Source organism: Hippocampus zosterae, chromosome 3 (assembly GCF_025434085.1).
Source record: "Hippocampus zosterae strain Florida chromosome 3, ASM2543408v3, whole genome shotgun sequence".
In the NCBI taxonomy this organism is placed as follows: Eukaryota; Metazoa; Chordata; class Actinopteri; order Syngnathiformes; family Syngnathidae; genus Hippocampus; species Hippocampus zosterae.
Genome location: NC_067453.1, coordinates 12,151,161 through 12,176,317, shown reverse-complemented (window position 1 = coordinate 12,176,317; position 25,157 = coordinate 12,151,161). Strand labels below are relative to the sequence as shown.

Sequence of the window (25,157 nt, the reverse complement as noted above, 5' to 3'; positions counted from 1 at the left end):
CGAGGCTTGTTTAGTACAATTTTTGTCACGCACACACGCCCTGAGAAATGTGTCAGCAATGCAGCAGAGATGATAAAATCTACAAACGGTTCGCTTTTGAAGAAGTATTTTGATATTGCAGTGTCCACCATATGAAAGCAAAAATCGCATCTCTTAATAGGCCGAACAATGAGGGAAACAGAATGTGCCAGAAAAATTTACTTGTGGTACCATTCTATGTATTTGGCACAATGTATACTTCTATGTTGTGTTCTTTGCCATCAAATTGACTTTCAAAATGTGGTAGTATAGCGACTCGGCCATATGAAATAATAGCTGATATGCATATTAATGTAGAAATAGTATAAAAGTGGGCGGCCCGGTAGTCCAGTGGTTAGCATGTCGGCTTCACAGTGCAGAGGTACCGGGTTCGATTCCAGCTCCGGCCTCCCTGGGTGGAGCTTGCATGTTCTCCCCGGGCCTGCGTGGGTTTTCTCCGGATGCTCCGGTTTCCTCCCACATTCCAAAAATATGCATGGCAGGCTGATTGAACACTCTAAATTGTCCCTAGGTGTGAGTGTGAGCGTGGATGGTTGTTTGTCTACGTGTGCCCTGCGATTGGCCTGCAACCGATTCGGGGTGTCCCCCGCCTACTGCCCGGAGACGGCTGGGATGGGCTCCAGCACCCCCTGCGACCCTAGTGAGGATCAAGCGGTACGGAAGATGAATGAATAGTATAAAAGTGAAAACTGACTAGTGCCTTTTTCAACATAAAAGTCGCACACCTGCTCTCCCAAGGCCAAAACAATGTCTGAGATAAAGGCCAGTGAGACTTTTTATGCATCTCCTGTTTGCCTATTTTTAAAGTGCCATGAGTCTTCATGGGAGAAATGTTACTTTACGCAGAGGCGTGAAAAGCCCCGACCGCAAACCACATATAGCTTCCTCTGTTCTTGTTTAATCTGGTTTTTACATTAACAAGAGTCCTGTAATTTTTCTTGAAATAATTAAGCCCTCTTCCTTCTAAAGTGGTTATAAATAATAAAATAATAGTTGTGAATTAAGCAATTTTAAATACTGGTATGCATTCAAGCATTTAACATTTTTATTTATTTTACTAAACAATTCGTTAATTAAGTGTCATTACATTATGTACATTTAATATAAGAATAATAATAATAATAATACAATAAAATGAATGAAATGTTCCTTTCATGGAAATAAAGTCTTTTGCATAGATTACATATGCAACTTTTTATTTAACATAATCTATAAATGACCAATCTATCCATTTTAAAAAATCAAATGTAGGCTTTGAGCAAAAAAGTGTGACCACCCAGGCTTTGTCGCCTCATCCCTACTGAATAACAGCAGTGGAATTACCATTTGACTATGGTAGCTGTTATGCTTCTGTGTTTCAAGCCAGACATTTTGACTGCCTGCAGCCTGAATGCTTAGGCTACATTTAACAACTTCCTCGGCGGCCTCTGCAATCACATTTCAGTCCAAAACGAGACAGCTGTGATATGTGTAGACAAGATTGGCATGTGATTGCTGCGTAGGATTGGCCACATCTGTAAAAAAAAAAAAAATGTGCCACGGCAGTCACCGTCTGTATGAGAGACCTCATGTACGGAGTAAAGGTTTGGTGAACGCAAAAAAAACCCTAACAAAAAACGGACAAATGAATAGTAAGTTAGTTAGTTAGTTAGTTAGTTCCGCCCGCTCCTATTTGGAACATTGGGCGACGAGTCTCCTCCATTTGTTCCGGCCACTGGCGACCCTTCTTGCTCCATGCCAGCTGACACCCATCTCACTGAGGTCTTCTCTGGCAGTCTGTCTCCACGTCTTCTTTGGCCTACCTCTCTTCCTCTTTCCACCCTCTGGCATCCAGTCCATGGCCACACTTGCCGGTCTCTCTCTTGGCAGTCGGAGTACGTGGCCGATCATTTTCTTTCTCCTTTCAGGGACAATGTCTGACAGTTCAGCCACTCCTGCCCTCTTCATCACCTCCTCATTGGTGATGTGGTCTCTCCATGAGATCCTCAGGATGGATCTCAGGCAACGCCGAAGGAAAACATCTAACTTGTTGGTAATGTTGGCTGTCTTCATCCATGTCTCACAGGCGTAAATCGCTGTTGGGATAACCACTGACATATAGAGGCGTAGCTTGGTGGTCGTGGTGATGGCTTTCGATGACCAGATGTTGCGGAGGTGTTGGAACACTCCCGCAGCTTTACGAAGTCTACTGTTGACGTCTTTCTCCACACCACCTGTATTTGAGATGTTACTCCCAAGATATGTGAAGCTGTCAATGTACTCTATGTACACCATGTTGGTGTAGAATGAGTGGCTGAAGGTGTTGGTGCTGTCCGACGGCCATGGCCTTGGTCTTTTCTTGGCTAATTCGTAAACCGACCTTAACTCCGTGCTCATGCAGATATTTGGTCAACTCCTGGAGTGCGGGCTGGGTGTGACTGAACAGAGCCAAATCATCTGCAAATTATAGGTGAGCTAGTCTGCTCCCTCCCCACTTGATACCAACTTTTGCCCCTGTGATGGACTTCCTCATCACAAAGCCAATTATGATAATGAAGAGTAGGGGTGACTGAATGAAACCCTGTCTTGCACCAGTGACAATGTCAAAATCAACAGTTGTGCCACTGTTGGTTTTGACACAACAGGTTGAGTTGTGGTACAATGACCTGAAGATGTTGATGTACTTGAGGGGTACACCATACAGCTGGACGATCTGCCACAGTGACTCCCGGTGGATGCTGTCGAAGGCTTTCTTGAAATTGATATGTTGATCATGAGTGGTATCTGAAGTTCTTGGCACTGCTCTATGATGTTTCGAAGGTTAAAGATCTGTTCGGCGCAAGACCTTCCCTTCCTGAAACCGGCTTGCTCTTCCCTCAAGATGTTATCCACTTCGTCTTTAAGGCGATGTAGCAGAACACTGCAGAATACCTTGCTGGGGATTGACAGCAGTGTAATGCCCCGCCAGTTATTGCAGTCTGCGAGGTTTCCCTTCTTAGGGAGCCTGACAATGACCCAACGTCTCCAGTCGGCAGGAACCTCTTCAGCATGCCAAATCAGGTTGAACACGTGGGTAAGGCTCTCCACAACAGCGTCATGGCCATGTTTCAACAGCTCAGCAGCTACCTCATCGAGTCCTGGTGCTTTGTTGTTCTTAAGGCCCATGATTGCTCTTGCAACCTCAGTGTCGGATATCTCTTTCGATGTACTATTTAGAGCTGGAGCTGGTGTCTCTTGATCGAGATTGAAGAGCACGGGAGGCATTGGTTGGTTGAGAACCTCCCTGAAGTGTTCCAGCCATCTTGCTTCTTGCTCCTCGTCGCTTAGAAGTGTCCTGCCATCCTTGCTCCTGATTGGCACGCTAGAGTTGCTCCTGGAGTTGGTTAGCTCCCACACGATCTTGTATAGGGTTGTCGTGTTGTTGTTCTCTGCTGCTTCCTGTGCCTCTCTTGCTTTCTCTTCTAGCCACTGTCTTTTATCCTTCCTACAACTCTTCTTCACTGCCCTGTCCAAGCGTCTGTACTCCTCGTCTTCCATCCTCCAGCTCCGGAGCCTCCTCTTTTGTTCTCTTTTAATCTTGGCTACTTTCCTTTCATCAATCAACTTCCAGGTGTTGTCTGTTATCCATCTCTCTTTGTTGGTACCCCTCTTTCTGCCGATAACTGCTTCTGCAGTTTCAGCAATGGCACAAGAGAACATAATCCACTGCTCCTCAATGTTTGCAAGGTGTTGTGATACCTTGAACTTCCTACTCAAATCCTCACAGAAGCTTTCTGAGATGTTGTTATTCTTTAGCTTGTCCACTGCGTAAGGTCTCTTGGGCTGCACCTTTTTCACCTTCTTCAGCTTCAGCTTGATTTTACTCACCACAAGGAAGTGGTCTGAACCCACATCTGCACCTCTGTGGGAGCGAACGTCGGTCAATGACGAGCGCCACCTTGTGTTGATGCAGATGTAGTCCAGTTCTTTTCGGGTCCCGCCACCACGTGAAACCGAGGTTACTTTGTGGATCCGCTTGTGCTCAAAAATGGTGTTGCCAATGCTGAGGCAGTTGGTACTGGTTAGCATCTACAGTCTCTCCCCGTTGTCGTTCGTGTAGCTCACAGACCCATGTGGTCCAACTGTGGCATTCAGGCCCCTTCTGTCATTATCCAGTTTTGCGTTGAAGTCTCCAATCAGAATTTTGATGTCATGTCTGGGGATCTCCTCAAGCACAGTCTGGAGCTGGTTGTAGAAGATGTCTGTATCGTCCACTGAGGCAGCTTCAGTTGGGGCATAGACTTGTACGATGGTGACTTTGGCATATCTGGTGTAGAGCGTTGCTGTAATAATCCGTTCATTCACCGGCTTCCATCCAATCAATGCTTTTGCTGCACTACTGGAGAGGATGATGCCGACTCCTGGGAATAGTGGTCTTGCTTCCCAGAGTACAGAAAAGTTGCTCCATCAACCATGAGGAGCACTTGCCCCGTCCACCTCATTTCACTTACGCCTAAGATGTCCAGGCGATAGTCCCTCATATTCTTCAGCACCTGGTCCATGCGATCAGACTGGAACATTGTGCGGACATTCCAGGTGCCTTCTCTGGTGTTGGTTTTGGTTCCAAAGATCAGGGTCATCATTAGTCGGGCTTCCTCTTGGATTTCACCCGGCCCCATCATAGATACATCCAAGGATATGCTGCCTCTTCTCCGCCGTGGTTTAACAATGGAATGGCTTCCTCTCGTCGTTTCTGTAACAGGTTTTTTGTTTTACAGAGTGAGGTTGTTAACCTCACGCCCAACCCCCAACCTGTAGGACCATTTGGATGCAGTTTAACGTCGTACCCAGGACACAAATGAATAGGCCACACCAATACTTGGCGGTGGTCGTAGTAGGACGAAAAGTATTTGGATCTCCCCGTGTGTCTCATCGTCTTTTACCGTTTTGTCACATTCTGCTGCAATTTTTTTCCACATTTTATCACGATTCTCACACCAAGCTAGGATCTATGGCAGCCATGTTGTTGCATTCAATGACTGTGGATGTGGCAATTTATTGGCCCAGTTTGATGCAGCACCTGGCATTTTGCATTCAACTTGTGTCTGACGCTGCACCTGTTGTGAAAGTGGGAGTAAAGCCAGGCCGAGTATGATAGATACTCCAAAAGCTTCCTGTATCTAGGTTTCATTCATGGGTTTAAAGCTTTGACAGAACATGGGAATTGTGAGGCAAACAAACCATCAGAAAGTGACATGCCGGGAGGGAGTGAACTCCACCGGCACCTGTGATAAACCGCCGGCCCAACCATAGTAAGAATTTGAGCCTCTGGGATTCAGCAGCCTATTCCTCACATAGGTACCATTGTAGATCGTGTGAAAATTTACACTAAAATAAAAGATCCGACTCTGAAAAGACCCATTGTATTATTAGATCAAAAAGTATATATTGATTATGCAGACCTTTGTTTTTCAAAGCCTATCCTTATTAAGTGTAATGTACTTGCTCCGATACTTTGCTCTTCTTTAACATTTTTGAGCAGGCTGCGCTTGCCTCCACTTTTCCTCCCACCTGTGATGATCAAGAATACCGCAGCAGAGACAAACTGGAGCCGAACATACGATGATAACGCACTGCGTTTCTAACCTGTTTCACTTAATTCGAAGCGACTGACCCTTCCAAATTCCACACTGTCATATTAGGACAGATGAATCTACCATCTATTAAATGTGTTTTCTTTTGTTTTGTGCCAATCTGTTTTAAGGGACAGGCAACATTTGACTTGCTTGTCTGACAGCTGTCACTGTTAAGTGACAAATGTTGTCTCTTTAAGCTTTCTCGTTGTTCTTCACCATTACCCATTATTCTTACAGTTTTGCCGGATTGAGGTCTCTTTTGAGTTTGAGTTTTGTATTACAGATTTGTAAGTCAATTTGATGGATGTTTTTTTTTTTAATCCACAGTTGGTCAAGAACCTAGAGCCCATCAGGGATCATGACATTTGAACAATATACAATCTGCATGTGTGAATAACAATTGCCGAAGTAAAAAAAAAAAGCGTGCTCAATTGAAGGTTATTATGTGTACAGGGAATGTGCACAAAGGGAATGTCTCAGCATGTGAATATACAGTACAGTAGGTGCATACAGGAAAATATATACAGGTGAGGAGGTGAGGGCAGTGAAAGTACCTTCGTGTACTAGCAATGTGCTTTTAAGCTGCCACTTTATCCGCACGTATGGCTTCATGGGGGGCATGTAATGACAGGTCTCATTTGTTCTTTCTACATTGTGTTTGATGTTTTCTGAGTAAGTTGGTCGGTGTTTCCAGAAGCTCTGCTCTCATCCTTATTTCACAACAACAAATTTTGATTTTCTACCTGTCTTTCTTTAAAGTTAACATTTTTAGGTTAGCCCTAACAAGGAAGAATGTAAAGTGTCTTAGAGAGATGATTACATCAAAATGGATTGGCTTTAATCAGCTTCCCATCTGCATACCATACCTGTCAACTCATACGGTTTAGCCATAGTTCATACGGATTTTGTGGTGAATCTTGCGTATATGGCCGTATCACACAAATCATACGGATTCTGAAAATTTCAGGGTTTTTTTTTTCACCAAACCCAAATTATTTGGAGTTGGTGAAAAAAGTAATGCAGGAGAACAACTCTGAACACAGTAATGCCACTAAGTAGAATGATGATTAGACATTAACAAGACATTGTATTATGGAGATTCGCAATAAATATCATTGAAAATTTCGTGGGTTTTTTTCTGCCGTTATTTTGACATATAAAATGCTTTGGTATGTTATAAGAATTTTTTGCTCTTTATAAGGATTTTTTGGTAGTCTATACAGGTTGGCGCTCCGAAAACTTGACAGGTATTGCATACACGCACACACACACACACACACACACACACACACACACACACACACACACACACACACACACACACACACACACACACACACACACACACGCGCACACACACACACACACACACACCCATGAAGCCTTTTCTTACAATGCTGTGTTTACAGTCATGAACACTCGTCATTCAGTTCAAAATTAAAATAGAACTTATCCAATGCAAGATCTTGCAAATAGTGTTATGACCAGTATTTAATGACCTTGTCAAATCATTTAGTATTTGCTATTATGTTTTTTCTGTGTCATAGCTTAAAATTATTTTATCGACTCTCATTTGAATTAAATATCAAAAGTTTTGAAATACATTTTCATTGTACAAGTCCTGCACTACTGCAAATCAGAGTTGGTAAAATAGACTGTGTGTACTTCTCTGACAGGGTCATGCAAAACTGAGCATTATTAAGGTTCGCATATACGCGATGGACATGTCAGTGTTTGCATGCGTGAGTCCTGCACATTTTTCAAAGTATGGATGGTAAAAGGTCAAGGTCCATCCTGATGACGGTCCTCCTTAATGAAGCAGATATGTTATGAGTGCAACTAAATAACTTAATTCCAGTCATACTCAGAGTTGAAGCCAACGGTGATAATTACGCGGTGGTCAAGGTTGACATAATCTCACAGCTAACTTGGGAAAAGCCAGCCCAGCTGACTTCTTAGCCATGCATCGGGTATGTTTGACACTGCAGAGATGATCGTTTTACCTTGACGTGTTACCACGTTAGCTTATGAATACCACTATTTAACTTCTGCACCTTTTATAAATATATATGACACAAATAAATATACAAAATATATATATATATACAGTATATATAATATATTTATAGCAAGGATACTGCGCAGAACCCTCAAGCTTCCTGGCCTCTGGTAGAGGACCCGAGCTGAATGAGGGACGGACACCACCCGAAGGGTGAGATGAGGATTTTTTTTTTATATATATATAATATATAATATATTAGAGCTGTCAGTTTAGTGCGTTTTTATTGGCATTAATTTAAATACATTTTAGCGGGATTACATTTTTTTGTCGCGAGATGAACGCGGCACACGTCACAGTGGATGTTACGTTGCTCTATAAATAAACCAGAAACAAAACAACAAGCGCGCTGCACAGGTCCACGCACATTTGTTTTGGCAGCCACGGCAGCGCCAGACACCGAAAACGGATACTTAAAGAGTTTATGAATGGAAAGTTTACTTTTAAAAAGCCCGCTTGGTGTACCTTTGCCTTCTCCGCTACGTACAATCTCTATACACAGCTTGTAATGGAGGCTCTCGCTGGCAATCCGTAGTGGAGTCATTAGATGCAATGCGCATGATTTCAGCTTGAGTCGAGCTGTGGACAATGTTGACAGGCTTGCATGCAGTAGCCATACATTTAGCTTTGGCTTCAGCAAATTTGTTCTTCGTCATGTCATCCATTTTCTTCGCTTTGAAATGATAGCTTTCTGTCTGAGATGAGGGGGCGGAGTACTCGCGTCAGCTATGTGCTTGGCCATTAAGTGGTATTTCAGACTTGACGTGCTATGATGCTTAGTTTACGACTGCAAAACATACACTTGATGTTTCTGATAGAAAAAGGGCAGAGGAAAGTGGTTGTAGTGGTTGTAGTGGATGTAGCGGTCCCAAGTGATGGAAACATTAGAAAGAAGGAACATGAGAAACTCGAGAAATACCAAGGGCTCAGAGAGGAGCTAGAGAGAGCCTGGAAGGTAAAGGTGACAGTCGTGCCTGTGGTGGTCGGAGCACTCGGGGCAGTGACCCCCAAACTAGATGAGTGGTTGCAATAGATCCCGGGAACAACATCATACATCTCATTCCAGAAATGTGCAGTGCTGGGAACAGCAAGGATACTGCACAGAACCCTCAAGCTTCCTGGCCTGTGGTAGAGAACCCGAGCTGAATGGAGGACGGACACCACCCAAGGGGTGGGACAAGGATTTATTATTATTATTATTTTTTACCTGTGTATATTCAATGAGTTGTTGCTTGAAAGAGCTATTCTGCTTTCAAGTGGGTAGTGACAGGTGAATTTTTCAAAACTGGGATCGATCATTTTTTTTTTGTTTTAACTGAGATCCGTGGCCAATTAACATGTTGTGGAAATTGTAGCAACGCGAAGAAAGCAACAATTTCTCACGTTCGCACTCAGAGAGAGTGTGTAATTTTTTTATTAGCACCAAACAGCAGCAAAACTTCCCGCGCCAACCGAGACCCGCCGAAAGTCGGTTTCCATAGAAACAAGCAGATAAACATGGCAGTCCTTAAAGGGACTGCAATTATTTCTACCCCGTTACCAAATCGTGAACTCTCTGACACGCATATGCAACCTTGCATTCACACGTTTGCAGTTGGTGGAGAATTATGTATATAGAAGTCACTACAATGTTCTATTTGATAGTATTTGGTACTTCATTTTTCTGAGATACTTTCCAGGTGCATCTTATAATTCACCACACTGCCAGTACATAGTTCGTATTGACATCTCTGCTTCAATGAGTTGTTGCTTGAAAGAGCTATTCTGCTTTCAAGTGAGTAGTGACAGGTGAATTTTTCAAAACTGGGATCGATTTTAAAGAAAGAAAGCAGAAGATAAAAGGACGTTTGCAACATTGCGCTGGAATAGTCACGACAGCGCATGAGCAGTTGCTTGCCACAGTCATAGTTAGGATTAATTTTGATCGAAAATGGATGAGTCACATTTTCAAATAATACCAAGTGGCATAGTCACGTCAGTGACTGCAGGGAATTAGCAAATCAAAATTGATTGTTCTTAGTGAAGTGTGCAAGGAAGAGCAGACTCATAACTTAAACGTTTGTGCTTGCTCTTAAAAGGGCACGCCTGTTGCCATGAGTGGGCGACAGAGGGCTGTGCCCACCCAAAAAAGTCCTGTTCCCCATACTAATGGCACAGATCTCTAAAAATAAATATTTAGATTTGCTTTTATTTTTTATGATGAGATGAGTGTATCTAACTGAGCGGCGGAGGTTAGGCTTTTCAGTGTGCTCACGTAGCGAATGTTAATTTCCGTCAGGCACTCACAAACAATTTTTCTTTTTCTATCAAATTAAGACAATCCTGATGGATGAGCGCCGTTTGCCTTATGTGCACACACGCGTGGATCTTCACCGCTCAGTCAGATTTGGGTTTACATTGTTACTAGCTCGCAAACACGTTAACCTAACGATGTTTGTTAACGCGGCGACTGACGGTAATTTTGGCAGAGTAAGCACTGAAAGAACTGATTTTAGGCCATCACCCGGTTCACAACAAACCCGAATAAAACCCAAGGATGAGTGGCAATTTGGGATGAAGAGCAGGAGGGGGAGCAGTAATAGTATAAGAATACACACATTATATTTATAGATAGATAGATAGATAAATATTGTCGGGATGTAAAGGGGTTCAAATTGTTTCTAAATAAATCAAATTGTGTGTTGTGACCCTTGTAAACAGTTTTTGTTAGATAATGTAATTTTGCGATGACAGATGTGCTTTTCAAAATTACTATTTGAAATGCACTTGTCGCGTAGTGCTACGTAATAATGCCAATATTGCAGATAGTGTGAGTTTGATTGCCATCCAGTGTCTCAAAACCCAGTGACTGCGAGTCCCAAACAAAATATGGCTTGAGCGCATCAGTCAGGGCTTCCTGTCTAAAAACTACTTAAAGTATCATGGTACTAAATGAAAGTGGCAACATGTTTTTTTTTAATACGGTTATTACTTTTGATACTGTAAAAGTGTGTTGTAATAAATGTGATCATTCTGAATCAAGTACCATAGGCCTTTCTGTTTGCACTGCACATACACAAGGTCTGGTGGCATATTTTTCCTTTTGTAGCTGTTGTTTACACACACAAAAAAAATATCCAGCATCCCGTGTGCTCAACCTCTTGCGGTATCTTTTTGTAGTGAATTGTGATGGGAGCTGTTACAATGGTGCTTAGTCCTCCTTCCTTACAAATGCAGCAGGGAGGTTTGCTCTGATAAAAGTAAAAGGTGTGCATGGTCGACAATGTTGATTTCATGCGGTGGTAGGCTGTTTCTGTCCCTTCATGGTATGCATTGCGGAGATTCGCCCACAAATACAATGGCATGGCAGCTGCCTCATTGGAGGAGGGCAATAATCCACAGCAGGGCAGTTCCTGCGAAAGTGACACTATTCATGGCATTTTGCCACAATTTTACACCAGGTTTCACAAGACTTGCCTGTGCTCTATTAGTTGCCCCTACAGGATGGTCGTGACAAAGGGCCTTCTCATGAAATACCATAACCATCTTGACAGTGTCTGTGCCAAAAAGTCTATTGCACCCAATTCAAATATGCATGCACTCTCACATGCTGGCTATTACGGGCATACAAGATTGTGGTAAAGTGAGGCCCAGCTAATACTGTGCGTGTGGTTAAACTCATTTCAGTCTTCTTTGCTTCTCTACTGCCTCCCATTCTTGCTGTTATTGGCCAATACATTTCTTCCTCCAAGCAGAACAGCAGAAACTAGAACTCTTTATTGTAAGCGTCTTCTTAGTGGATTTCTTCAAAAGAGCATCAAACAGCTTTGGCACAGCATAGAACATAACATTGTAAAGAAAAGTTGTGACTTAAATTCCCCTTTAAGTATTTTGGTATCATTTCCTTAATACTGTTTTGGGAATTCCTTTCTCTGATACCTTTGGTCAATCGCACCTCTTCAAGCCCTTTTGGTGCACTAGGCTTTGCATGCAGTTTGTTTAAACTGGATTAAACAACAAATTGCTTCATTCCACATCCATCCGTTTGTAGTTTTCACAAGTATCTTACTACATTGGAGTGTTGCATTGTGGCGATCAATACTCCTGAAGTCAAACTAAGAGTTGAGTAAATGAGATAAGGTTGTAGCAGAGTTTCCTGTAAATTCTCTTCAGCAGTCAAGTCAAGTCAAGTCAAGTCAACAGTATTTATAGAGCACTTTCAAACAGCCATCGCTGCATACAAAGTGCTGTACATGGAGCGATTTAACATATACAATAAACAGTAAGACGAATCAGTAATAAGTAATAAGTAATAAGGCGGTAGAAAGCACCAAGCAGTAAAACCAATAGCAAATCTAAGTCATGCTGAGTCAAACGCCAAAGAATACGAGTGAGTTTTGAGGAGGGCTTTAAAGATGGGCAGCGAGGAGGCTTGCCGAATGTTCAGTGGGAGGTCATTCCAGAGAGATGGACCAGCAACAGAAAAGGCTCGATCCCCTCTGAGCCTCAGTTTAGTGAGGCATGTTTGTTTCAGGAGCACCAGTAATCAATGGTTGCAACAATGTAATTTGCTTTACTCTTGCACTCGGCCTTGATCAACCTTCCGAACCATCTTGACCACAAAGTGAAACCTTCCACATTTTTTTTTTTTTTACATTTCAGTAGCAGCCAAGGAAATTTATTGATGAACTCAGTCTTGCAACTTGTCACTTCCACTTTCCTTTTACATTTTAGGAGCAACCAAAGAAAGCATTGATGAACTCCGTTTTATTGCTGTGAATGCAGGTTTAATACACCGGTTTTACACCAACAGTGTCAATGTCGCACTCATTTTCACTTTGTAAAATAAGCATTTGATGGGTGTGTTTAGGTTATGCTGAAAAACCAGGGATGCCCCCCCGCCCTCATAAAAAAAAAAGAAAATGTTGACCTTACTTGCTGGGCAGATTGACCCTTGGGTCCATCTCACTGATTGTCTATAATGATCCATATGTCCTTTCTCACCCTTTCCAACTGCTGTCGTTCTGAGAATACATTTTTATCTGTGAGCAGGCCTGTGTGCCCTATAACCATTTCCTTGCAGCACCGGAGGATATTTAAGCATGTGTCACATTGCTTATGAGGTGCCACATGCACACATCTCACCCTTTGCGCTTTGAGGATCCAGAGCAAATCAAAATCCACCCCAACGTATATAATAGCTTACCTCCGCAGCCGTAAATAGTTTTAATGTGACACTCGCATCAGTGGCGGGTTTTGGAAATTTGAGCTCTGAGTGGCATCGCTTCCGTTGCAGTTGCAATTCTATCCATATGACATGGGCTTAAAGTAATCTTTCACTTCCTACTGTACATAAAAGGCCACGACTCATTTCCCCTTCCCATCTTGGAGTCACTAACTTAAGTTGTTTCGCCGAAGGAGAGTATCTTAAATTAACTTTTACGTTTATAAAGGTTCTACCTTCTCTGCAACTGTCGATGTTTGGTTTCATAACCTCATGAGTGTGCAAAGATATCAATTATATTGCATGGTCACTTGTGGTACATCTACATATTTTTGCACCAAATTCTTCTTCAAAACAAGTAGTCGAGCCGGAGAATGGATTCTATTTGAGGTTAGCATTTGACCCCATTTCGGAACACTTTATTTTTTCACTACGCTGTTTACAATTTACTGTTTAGCTTTATATTTTGCTTACACACCACCCAGAACCAGATCAGACCCATGCAAGCATGTAAGGAGAGATGTCAGAGTAAACAGGGGCACAAATTATAATATTAATATAATATTTTTTTTCTTGGTGGTGCAAAGTACATATTAACACAAAACCATTTGTATTAAAGAATTGCATTGGGGTTTTTTTTTTGTTTTTTTACAATTTTTGTTTTTTTACAAAAAATTGTTTTTTTACAAATACAATTTGAAAATTAGAATTAGAATCAGAATCAGAATCATCTTTATTGGCCAAATATGTAGAACACACATGGAATTTGTCTCCGGTGTAACACGCTGCATTTTTCAATTAGGCCAGCAACTGGCAAGTTTAGGTACAATATATGCCATTCATTCCATTAAAAAGAGTGGATTTCTTTTTTTATTTGTTTTTGTTTTATTTGTCTTTCATTTTAAATATGGCTATTGTTGAAAAAACAATTTTCATGAAAAGTCATTGGCCACATTTTCTTTACACGAACATGCCATCAATATAATTGTTGTAAAGCTCATACATCTTGTGAACAACATACACATGATAATATTTGGAAAACATTGAGTGTCAACGGAATCTAGAATGTGGCAGTAAAAGAGGAAGCCGGCACACTTTTCAAGGGCGCCTCTGTCAGCTGTCGGAGGCGCTAGGCCAGAAAATAGTCAAAGCTTGCATTCAGAGAATCACTCTTGCATTTGCCAATGAACTGGATGAGATTCATAATGTTGCTGGTCCTTTTTTTACATAGAGAGCTCTGCATAGATCTGAACCCTTCCACTCCTTTGATCAGCAGCAGGGGCACTCTGTCACTCTTGATTTATCCTTGACTCTATTTTGGGATTCATGTACGGTTCCCTTAGGCACGTCACCGCCATTTGACCTCTTTGCGACAGCCTGTGTTGACCCAGACATTACTGATACTGGGCTGCATTACAATGGCAACTGACTATTCGGCTCTAAATGCTAATTCGGTATAATGATGTCTAAGTAAGCACACTTTGCTTGTAAAGTCACAATGTGTGTCCTATTTTGTGTCGCACAATTCTGATAGACATGCCTTTTTTAATTACGTTTAGATCCGTGCTTGGTTTGACTTTGTGCTGTGAATGAATGAATGAATGAATGAATATTTATTTTGTACGTGTGAAAATGGCCAGAGAAAAAAAAAAGGTCAACAGACAAAAATTTTACGAACAAATGTGACATTTTAAATACAATTAGATTGTACCTATTTGAAAAGTTATTAGATTCATCCAGTCAGAATCACATGCCAAATGTTAGGGCCTCCATACGTGAAACATCTCATTTTTAAGCACTAAACTTTTCATTTTAGTTCCCAGTAAAGAGCATTTAACACCCAATATCTGATTTTTGTGGCATCTGTGATCCTCCTCGCTGCAGAGATCTTCACAGCTTGCTGCTGTCATCATGACATCACCCCGCTGCTCTTGCTTTCCTGCAGGGACCAAATTTTCATAGATGGGCCCTTTTATGCCTTCACGGTTGGCTTAGAAAGTCATGAATTCTTAATTAACACCCTTTCTAGGCAGCATGACTGATATTTTTGTTGCAAATGATCTCACAATGATTTGAAAAATGTCAGCACTCACAGACCAACATCATATCACTGGGTAATTGTATAGTAGCGTAAAAAGCCAAAATATAACTCGACACAAATCTGACCATTTTATGGCATAATAATTTAATCAACTGAACTTTTTGTGTATTTTTATCTTGTGTCCTGTTGCTTCTTTCAAAACTGAATAAAGGTCAATGAAGTATATTTCCACTCACACAAACATGCTTGCCAAACAGTCTGGAGGATCCAAAGGCTGGGATGTTGCGCGTGCGGAAACCCTTTTTAGTTTGAATCCCCTCCTTACATCGACCTTGATCATACTTCCATCGAAGGATCACATGCTGTTAAATGTCATTTGTGAATCGGCAGCTCTGATATGGTTTCACAATAACTCTGTAAAGCGATACAGCGGTAATTCCTTTTGTAATCTGAGCCATGACCATACAAGGAGCAGCTAATTATCACTGCAGAGGACATCAGTTACATTCCTTCACACTGTGACACATTTATTGGTGTTTCCAAAAAAAAAAAAAAAACATTTTTTGGAAAAAATATTGATGCATCATCATTTGACAAATTGACGGCATGTTATTTTTGGGAGGCTTGGGAGATGCTGGAGCCGTTTGTGTGACGCTTCGATGAGCTTGAATTCAATTATCTCGCAGACCACTTATTGGGGACTGAGTTTCTGACCTTGTCATTGGGGCAGAGAGACAGAGAGAGAGCGAGAGAGGGGGGGAGTGAGAGAGAGATTTACTGTAAATGCAAATTGAAAACAAATTCAACCACTTGAACAACACAACACTACCAAACATGGCAGCAAATGTGGCTAATAAATCAATCTACAAATTACATTGCCAGTGCATATTTTTGTCAAACATTACAAAGAGATGGCTCAAATGTATGGTACTTGTGAAAGTTGTCCAAGTCATTTCGCCATAAAGGTTTCTGGGAGTGCGTTCGTCTCTTAGCACATTATTCTTCTTTTACCACAGTCGTCTGTCCAGAACAAGTCAAAGGAAGACGACAAATACCCACACAGTGAATTAATCTTTTAATACCGGCCCTGTCAAAGGATTACACAGCCCACGTCTCCAGAGCTGCAGTGACAGGTTGGGTGAAAGGGAGTGGTTTGAACTCCAAACATGATCAAAGATTTGGGAATATTTTTAACAACAATTGTTTTTTTTTACGTATAATTCATAAAACATTCATTTATTTATTTATTTTGAAGATTTATTTAGCTACTCATTCCTATCTCCATTTGTGTATATACTAGGACAGTATTCAGTTATAGTTCTTGCGTCTTATCTTGCCGCTGTATTGTTTAACTCTATATTTTGTATTGAACCAAACAGTCCCCTCAACTCAACTTTTGGAGCATTTAAAAAGAACACCGCTGTATACTTCGTGCTGTACATGGAGCAAAAATAATTCATACAACAACAGGGCTGCCGTAACCACTAGCAACATATACTGCCCTCCCAAACTGGTCACCCTATGCCCCGTATTGTGCTGGGCTTGTAAAGTGTCACACATGTCGTGCAGTTCCCTGTTTTCAGTGTTAGTTGGCCTTTCTAAAAAATAAAGAGGGAAAAAATGGCCTCGGGAAAATCTTGCTGCATATCATGCAAATGGAGTTGCCGTGGCCATTGTGAACATAAAGTAAATCTGCATTATCCTGTTCAGGATCAGATCTTGATTGTATCCCAGCTGACTTTGTGTGAAAGATCTGAACTGATTAGCAGTCACTCACAGGGCACATGCAGAGAGTGAGACCACCATTCACATGCACAGCCACACTGTCACTGAATCCAAGCTACCTGCGCTGAAGTCAGGGCAGTGCACTACAAGACCATCAGTGGCTTGTGTTCAAAACTAAACCACTCAATTAGCGGTAGGTGCAGTAATAGTGCTGGATGTTTCTCTCTGCTCCCATGTTGCAGGATATTTTAAATGTTTTCTTACACGTTGATGTTTTTCTTCCTTATGCAAAGCGACCAAGCAGGCTTTATTTATCAAACTTAGTCTTTTTGTTCCTCTTCCCTGCTGGATAATGTAACTGCAAATGTAGCGGCATGACTATTAAAGCAGCGAGTTAGTCACGTGTAAAATTACATTTTTCATTAAGTGCTGATGAATTATAGAATGCAGCTCTTGCCACCTTAATAAGGTCGATTATTTTTAGCTGCAATAAAACGCAGAAACTGAACTGTGCAGCCGTAAAATAAATATATGGTATTTTGACAAATTCATCGTCCCGCCAATGAGGTAATCTATGTTGTCTTTGACTGAAGTTATGCTTTGTTGTGTCACCTGTTGTATTAGCATTGCAAGACAGTTTTTAAATAATGTTGGCATACGTCTTCCCACAATTTCCTGCGTCAAGATTATACTGTGAGTGAATGCTCAGACTGTCACAGTTCATGGACGAACCGAATAATGATTGGTTCCCACAAATGTAGACACAAACAAAAATTTGTAACAAAAATATTTATTCACTAGAAAGCGCACTGACAAAGTATACACAGAAATTGCTGGTCACAAGGTGCCAGGAAAAAAAAGGCAGAAACAAAAGGCGCTCGCAAAATGTGCTTGCAAAAGGCAAGGTAATTGGAAGTCGAGGATATAAACAAAAGTCCAATTCCATGAAAAACAAAACAAGAACGGGATCAAGGATAAAATCGTGTCAATACTTACAAACGAGGCACTGGAGAGCAAAAATGACAATGACGGGATCGAGAGGTCTTGAAAACAACACGAGCATGAGCAAGAAACAAGGTCAATATCCTGACGGAGACTTGACAATTAGGCAGTCATGCAATTATTGGCTAACTGAAAAAACATTGGCAGCAGGTGTGCATGCTGGAGGGAAGGCCCTCCTCTCCCCCCTGCTGGAGACTCACAAGAACAGAATCATGACACACAACAATCACGGTCCTTTGAAGAACTATTTGCAGCACCTCTAAAGAAAAAAGTGGGATGATACTGAACATTCACCATTTTTTATTCAACGAAGACCAAATAACAAGGCTAAATAAACACTTTTCTGGATTTTATTTTTATTTTTTGCTTTTCTCTTGACTATTTTCAACAAGAGACCCTTTTCCCCTGCCTGTAAAAGCTAGCGTTTTCCACACCTGTTTTCCCTCCGACACGTAAAAGGGCGGGGGGCGAAGTCATCGCATGAATATAACACCTTTTCACATAGTATCACAGCCGTAACAGAGGTAGAACAGTGTTTGTATGGGATTGCTGGAAAGTTGATATCGCTTGATACAACTGTTGTTATCCTGTCCTTTGCTCCACTCTTGACTTCTGTGTGATTCCTTTTTCTTTCCTTCTTTGGCCTCAATTGCTCTGTGTCACCTGCAGACCACTGTTACTCGAGTCTCAATTTGCTGTTCTCTCATCTCGCCCTGCTGTATACATGAAGCAGCAATGCACGACATATTGTGCATGATGATTGGAGTAGATTCATGATTCTGTGCAAGGTTCAGGGGTGAAATGACTGCAGAAGTATCCTTCAGGCTGCTTGTGGAGTCTGCAACACGAATACTTAGAGCACCACTGAGCTCTGATAGATGAGTGAAACTCGAGAGAGCTGCACATGTATTCGCCATTCACCACATACCTAATGGCCCTGCAAACTCTCCAGTCAAAAACAAACAAAAAAAACTTGTAAATAGATTTTTATTTCAGTGGGTATATTTCACCCTAAACATATACTGTCACGTTTTTTTGCAGGTGTGTAAATAAAACGAAAAAAAAAATAATTGCCAGAAGACAATTAAGATTCAGTGAAAATTAGGGATTCACGCCCCAACATCTGATTGATTATCGTTTGTCAATAAAGTAAAAAATATTTTAATAAAAAGCTATTGAAACAATCTGACAAATATTGAATCAGTTGCTAAACACCTTTGAGAGAATACGTCCCTTCAAGTGCCTTGATACTGTTTTGAAATGTGAAATATTTTCAATAATATACTGGACTACGTTTAATATTTTTTCATTGACTGTTTTTTGTACTTTTGTTGTGTCATTTAAATTCATACTTCAGGGTTTGTTTGGTGTAAAGTCCACCATTATTGCCCAAACTACTTTATCTCTATTGTATAGCCATTATGCAAGCCCTCCCATTAATCTCCATATTTTATTTTATTTTATTTATTTCAACTGTGATACACAAGAGGGTTTGTATTAGAATGTCATTGACAACTGTGTTTTACTGGATTTTTTTTAAACTGTTGAGTTGAAATTATTTCTTCTTGTGACTGGAGATTGAGCTGGCCAGCGACATATTGAAGACCAATAACATTCATTTGAATATTACATACAATAATCCAGGTTTTTTTTTTTTTTTAGTGATGCTAGCAGTAGAGTGATCACCTTGACCTTTCAGCCCCTTTTAGCTTTAATTCTCCAATTCGCTCCTGCTAGGACAGATTTGGGGATGCACCTTAGATTAGAGGGTGAGGTTGATCTTAAATCAAAGCCCAGTATTATCTTGTCGGTTTAGTGTGTGACTCGCCGGCACTATTGATTATTTGACCCTGACTACTCCTTGGAGAGTGCTGAGCATCTCTAAATTGCTACTTCCTTTTGATTCGTTGGGTGGAAATTCCATAGCCAGCTCATTGCCAGTAAATTGCATCCCCTTACATGGATGTGGGCAGTCCTGTAATGAAGAACACAGACCCACTGCAAACCGCAGCTGTAGTTCTTCAACCCTAACCCACATCAGAGAGCCGCCCAATATTTCAGCCAGTTTTGCAAAATGGCAAATAAATTAACATCTGCCAAATGAATTGTGGTACATTTATAACGACAGCAGTCGAAAAATGTTTAGGCTGAATATCAATCATGGCAAATTTTACTTGGATGTGTGCACTTGCAAAATGTAACACTCTCTCCTCTGCCCCCAACTCTAACGCACCAGACACCAGCCATATAACTGTGAGGCACGGCATGTCCTCTTTTAGTTTTTAATCACCGTTGAATTCATCCCTGACTTCTCATGTCCCCTGACAGTATAAATTGCTGAACATGTATAGTCAAAGCAAACACGGCGATGAGCTTATTAAAGACACTGGGAGTGGAGAGGTGGAGCTTCAATCTTCCTTCAGCTGCCGCATTGGCTGTCTGCTCAGCAGTGGGGAGGGATTGCAAGAGGGAGAGAGAGGGAGAGACTCGCAGAAGGGTAGGGAGTGCAGTGCTCTTGCTGGGAAACAGGCCATACCCGTTAGTTGCGTCTCGAGTACCACATCAATGTAGCTGCAGCTACCGGGAGAGCAGAGCACCGGCAGTGCGGGGGACAGAGCTGCTGATCGCAGCGCGCTACTCTCGAGCAGAAAAGCGTGCTTACAAAACCACGGGAAGCAACGGTGGGAAAACAAATTGCACACTTTGAAGAAGAGAAGCTGAAGAGAGTATCGGAGAGAGAAAAGTTACCGGGTCAGCAGGAGTGGAAGCGGAGCATCTGAGACCAAGGGGGTTCCCACTTGCAACTGGGAACATATCAAGCGAGGATCTAGAGAAAATATATTTTGTCTCAAGACATGAGTAATACTCTGAACGGGAGCATCAAGCACAGCTACTTAAGCCAGACATCAGCAGGAAGCCTAAGCAGTACAACTCCACTGACTTCGTCACCGGACCCTTTCACATTCAAATTACTCGGCTCAGCTGTGTGATTTGCGGTGGATGTAATTTGATTTTTTTCTGTGTCTTCTTCATCTTTATTTCTGCTTGGGAAGCAGTGGGGACTCATAGGGCACTGTCCTGTCCCCTCCGAGACTATGTTAGACTGTGCATCAGGGAGATCGTCATCGGCAGCAGTAGCCTTAGAGCATGGAGAAGTCCAGCAGTGAGGAGTCAGCTATTCATCGTAGCCCTTCAGTAGAAAGCTGTGACTCTGATTTCCCCCAAGCCTCCACATCCGGCCGCCCATTCGGTGGCCGCGGATTCACTGCCGGTGCTTTCTACGGCTCCACGGGGCCACGTAAAAACACACAGCAGGGTCAGGCTGCGACAGCAGCAGCTGAGGCCGACGCAGGAGACAAGAGCGACAACAAGTACAGCTCACCCAAAGGGAGCAAGTACGTGGTCTTTTACCTGGATCTATCCTTTGTGTTCCTTTTAGAATTCAAGAAGTTTAACATGGCAAGGGGCTGCCTCTGCTGTTTGAAGTATTTGATGTTCGTCTTCAATCTCATCTTCTGGGTAAGTGCCTCGATACTTCTACATCTCATCACTCAGCCACGTAAATAGCAAACGTGAAAAAAGTTGACAGAGTACGGCACCATCTGTATTACACGTCAAGGTTGTTACTTCTCAACGGTAAGCTTAAAGAAGGAAGGATCAAGGCAATGTAGTCCGTGCAATCATGCGTTTCTAATTATTACATCAGAGGGTCTGTGCCTGTTTTTTTGGAGTGCGGGTTTCTATTCCTGGATGTCATGACACAAGCAGTGGCATTGCACCAGCTCTTCTTTTGTATGTACCCAGAGGAGGGAAGGAAAGGGAAGGGGACTGGGGTTGATTATGGTGGCATTGAGGATAAGAGTTCAATGGTGTCAATTTTAGGATGATTGCATATGTTTAAATAAATAAATAAATATAGTTTTTTTTTTCCAAGTTAGGCAACATAACAGCTGAGGTTGAATGCGGCACTTTGAAATCCTTCTTTTCCAGTGATGATTTGTGTATCTTGTCATTACTCCATTATTACATGTGTTTGCTCTTTAAGAAAAGTTAATGATCTAAGAGTGCGCTGAAAGCCTCGCATGCAAAGTAAATGACTTCAGTAGAACAAAAGCAAATAAGTGTGTGCCAGGCTCCACTGAGCGGCTAAGCATGGGCGTCTTTTGTAAAACTGTGAATCCCCTAAATGTTTACAGAGTGGATTATAAAGCTTATGGGTTATTGGGCCAGCCTTTTGTGTGACTGCAGCCAGGATTGAGGCATAAAAACATTGCTTATCCATATCAATCGCGGCCCACCATGCCACTGGCCTATGAGCCGATTCTAACTGGGACACACTGGAAGCTTTCGAGATCATTAGCCAGAGCCCAGCTGTGAACAGGTCAGCATTGAAAAATCACACACGTATGCATTCATCACACAAACTCTCTTTGCCTGCTTCTTAAAAAAAGAAAAGAAAGGACAGGGCTGCACATTGATAGACTCGGGGGCTGCAAAGAGCAGTGTTATGTGCTGCTTCAGGGCAAGTTGCAGTATCTATATCATCCTTGTATCATTACTCATTTCACAGAGAGAAGAACCAAGTAATTGGCAGAGACGAGCAAAATGTCTTGGGGTGTGGGGTGGAGGGGGGGCTCCTCACTGCACACGGCCTTGATGTAAATGTTAGTGCAGGAGAAAGAGGAGGCTCTGAGAGTCTTAGCTGATGGGGATTCTTTCAATCTGCCATTGATTTACCTTTATTCTGCATTTCTTGTGAACTGTGTATTTGAGTTCAAGTTGTACTATGTTCTATGTTTTATCTGCTACAAGTTCTCAGGCTTTGACGTGTCTTGAGTTACAGTAGGGGAACTTAACATTGTCATTGTGCATAAAGAGTGAACGTACTGAGGGAACCAGATTCAAACTTAATTAATTTAAGTTTGGCCAAAATAATCAATACATTGGCTGTAATGAATAAAACCAGCACAGATGCTCTTGACTCAATATTGACCAATTGGCAACCTTAAGAAGAGCGACAAGACCTCAGTTTTTAGAATTTCAAGTACTCATCGCGTATGCTTCAGAAAAAAAAATCAGGGACAGATTCTTCCTATCCCCACACATCAAACATTTTTCGAGATATAATTGATTGTTAATTTCTCCCATAGTGGATAGCGGAATATCATTGTGTAGTCTTCTCTCGTCTTTTTCCCATGTGGGCTCATCAGGACATACCTGTACATGACACTTCAGTTTAAGGATTGTATCTGTTCAACAGCAACAACTTGATCAACTAATAAAGTGAACCAAGCCATGCTTATAAACGGTAGTTCAGGTGATTGATAGTCCCACTGACCACAGAAGCCGCGCCGAAGATGACAATCTAATGCAATTGACTCTCTGGGTTTGAGTGAACTCCAGCATATAATTATGAAATGTGTGTCAATGGCATTCGCCTCACCGGTCTGTCTACTACAAACCAAAATCCAATTAAGTTGAGACATCACCTTAAACAAAAATAAAATGATTTACAAATCGTGTTCAACGTCTGGAATACTGAGAATGTTGGGAAACACTTATCAAAGACCAGCTTGAGTATTAAATATTGTCTTTGTAGTGTATTCCACGAAATATCAGTTGAACATGATTTGCAAATCAGAGTATTCTATTCTCTTTTTGATTTGATTAGATTTTGTATTAACACAACGTCCCGACTTCATTGGAATTTGGCTTATATGACAAAAACCATTCCTCTGCTTCCTCAACCACTGTAGTGCAATTCTAACATGCACAGCTCATTCATTTGCCAGCATAATGTCAAATGTGTGTTGTGAAACTTCAATGTAATGATGATTTGAATGTGATGGCAAAATGGTCAATAGTGTTGAAGCATAAATAAAATATAATAGCATACCATACCGAGTGACGGGTAGGGGTAAAACTGCATGAAGCGATTATAAAGTCACCTTTCAATAGAGACAGCTGTAAGAAGCCAGCAAGCCTACTTTTCAGTGTTTTTTTTATCAGATCCAAATAAGAGATTAGGTCTCCACTGAGTTTGAGCAGAGTCAAACAATGTTGATGTAGCTCTTTTCGGTCCCGAGCCATGTTTTTGGGAAAGCAGCAAAACTCAAGAGTTCCCCAAACTAAAACATCGACCATATTGTTAGAGGCTGGTAAGGCTGGTAAGGAGTATGGACTTGATATATCAGAGACATGGTGAATTTCCATTCTACCCACACTTCATTCTTATTATTCAGTTTAAAATAACTTGAAATGAGTCCACGAGTCTCGGCTTCCTCCTGTGAAGGCTTCGTCTTTTTCAGTGACATACTGTATCCTCGATTAATTGTGATTAAAAATGTATCCATGGATTAACAAGTGCAAGTGATCAGAGCTGTGAGCAAAGACCTCACATTTAGACTGCCTCTGCATTACAAAAAGATAATTCCGTTTCCTGTGTGTGTCAGTTCAGGCCCATTGTGCACATTTAACAGAAGCAGCCACGGTGTACAACTATAAGTCAACCTTTAGCAGCCTTCTCCAGGGGCAGTCTCGAGGGATTTGCTTGATGGCATTTACTTCCACGGGTCTCTTGAAAGCTGAATTTGAGCTTAACCCCCTTTCTGTGGCAAGATTTCAGCACTGCTGCACTACCTTCAGCACAATAGTCAGAAAATAAGCTTGTTTGTTGGTCAAAGTCACTTGCTGCCTTCAAAAGCAAAGGTTCTCATGCGTTTTAGCTTCAGCACACCATTCAGTGGCTGTGTGCTGTCCACTGCCCCACACAAGCCCTATGGTGCAATAACTGAATTCATACCACAGTAATTTTCTTTTAATGAGCATCCACTACTCATACAGTATTTACTTGCTTCTTCATGGATTGATATTAATGCTTTCGTTCCACTCTGGGTCCATTTTAACATCAGTTTAATCAGTGTCCTGAGGGGAAAGTAATTAAGTGATGTTGGGTCAGACTGCATCTCGTAAGTCTCCTTTGCTGGCGACAGGAAGACTGGTATTTTGGATTGTGGTATAAAGACGTGCCCAGGAAAAGTTTAGTGAGCCTGCGGGTTGCTACTTCGGGGTCATTCGGAATCCTTAAGCATTCAGGACAGAGGGTGGGCAGTATGGTGACGCTCCTGAGATTGGGATGTACCTTTGACACTCTCAAACTCACAATGATGCTGCAGCTGGTAAACAGATTGGCCATTAAAGTTCTGAATTTTCATCTCAGGTCTGAGGAGGAAATATTGCACATTGCTGACCAAACACGACGGTTTTCTCTTTCTGGACCAACATGCATGTTGTTGGACACACACACACACACACGCACACACACATTCACACACATGAACGCACACCCACTCACACTTGGAAAATGCACTCATCATCTGAACGTGGTCCACTTTAGCAGGTCCACTTTAGCAGGCTTCCAACTTGAAGCACAAGGTAAACAGTGGCAGGTACTCCAGGCATCCACATCCATGTGCTCATCCTCAGACCCCAGCA

At 41.8% G+C, this 25,157-nt stretch overlaps 1 protein-coding gene across 2 annotated transcripts in view; it reads left to right on the top strand.

Moving 5' to 3' along the window:
• The window catches only part of tspan9a (tetraspanin 9a), a 202,738-nt gene that overhangs the window by 101,161 nt on the left and 76,420 nt on the right, over positions 1–25,157 (top strand). Inside the window, exon 3 of one of the 2 annotated variants that reach the window (XM_052061785.1) lies at positions 21,103–21,182. In XM_052061785.1, the coding sequence (XP_051917745.1) occupies positions 21,120–21,182 (63 nt within the window). In that variant the 5' untranslated portion in view covers positions 21,103–21,119. Of the gene's footprint in view, positions 1–20,123; positions 21,183–25,157 lie in introns of those variants that run through there. The other variant, XM_052061784.1, reaches the window with a different exon arrangement.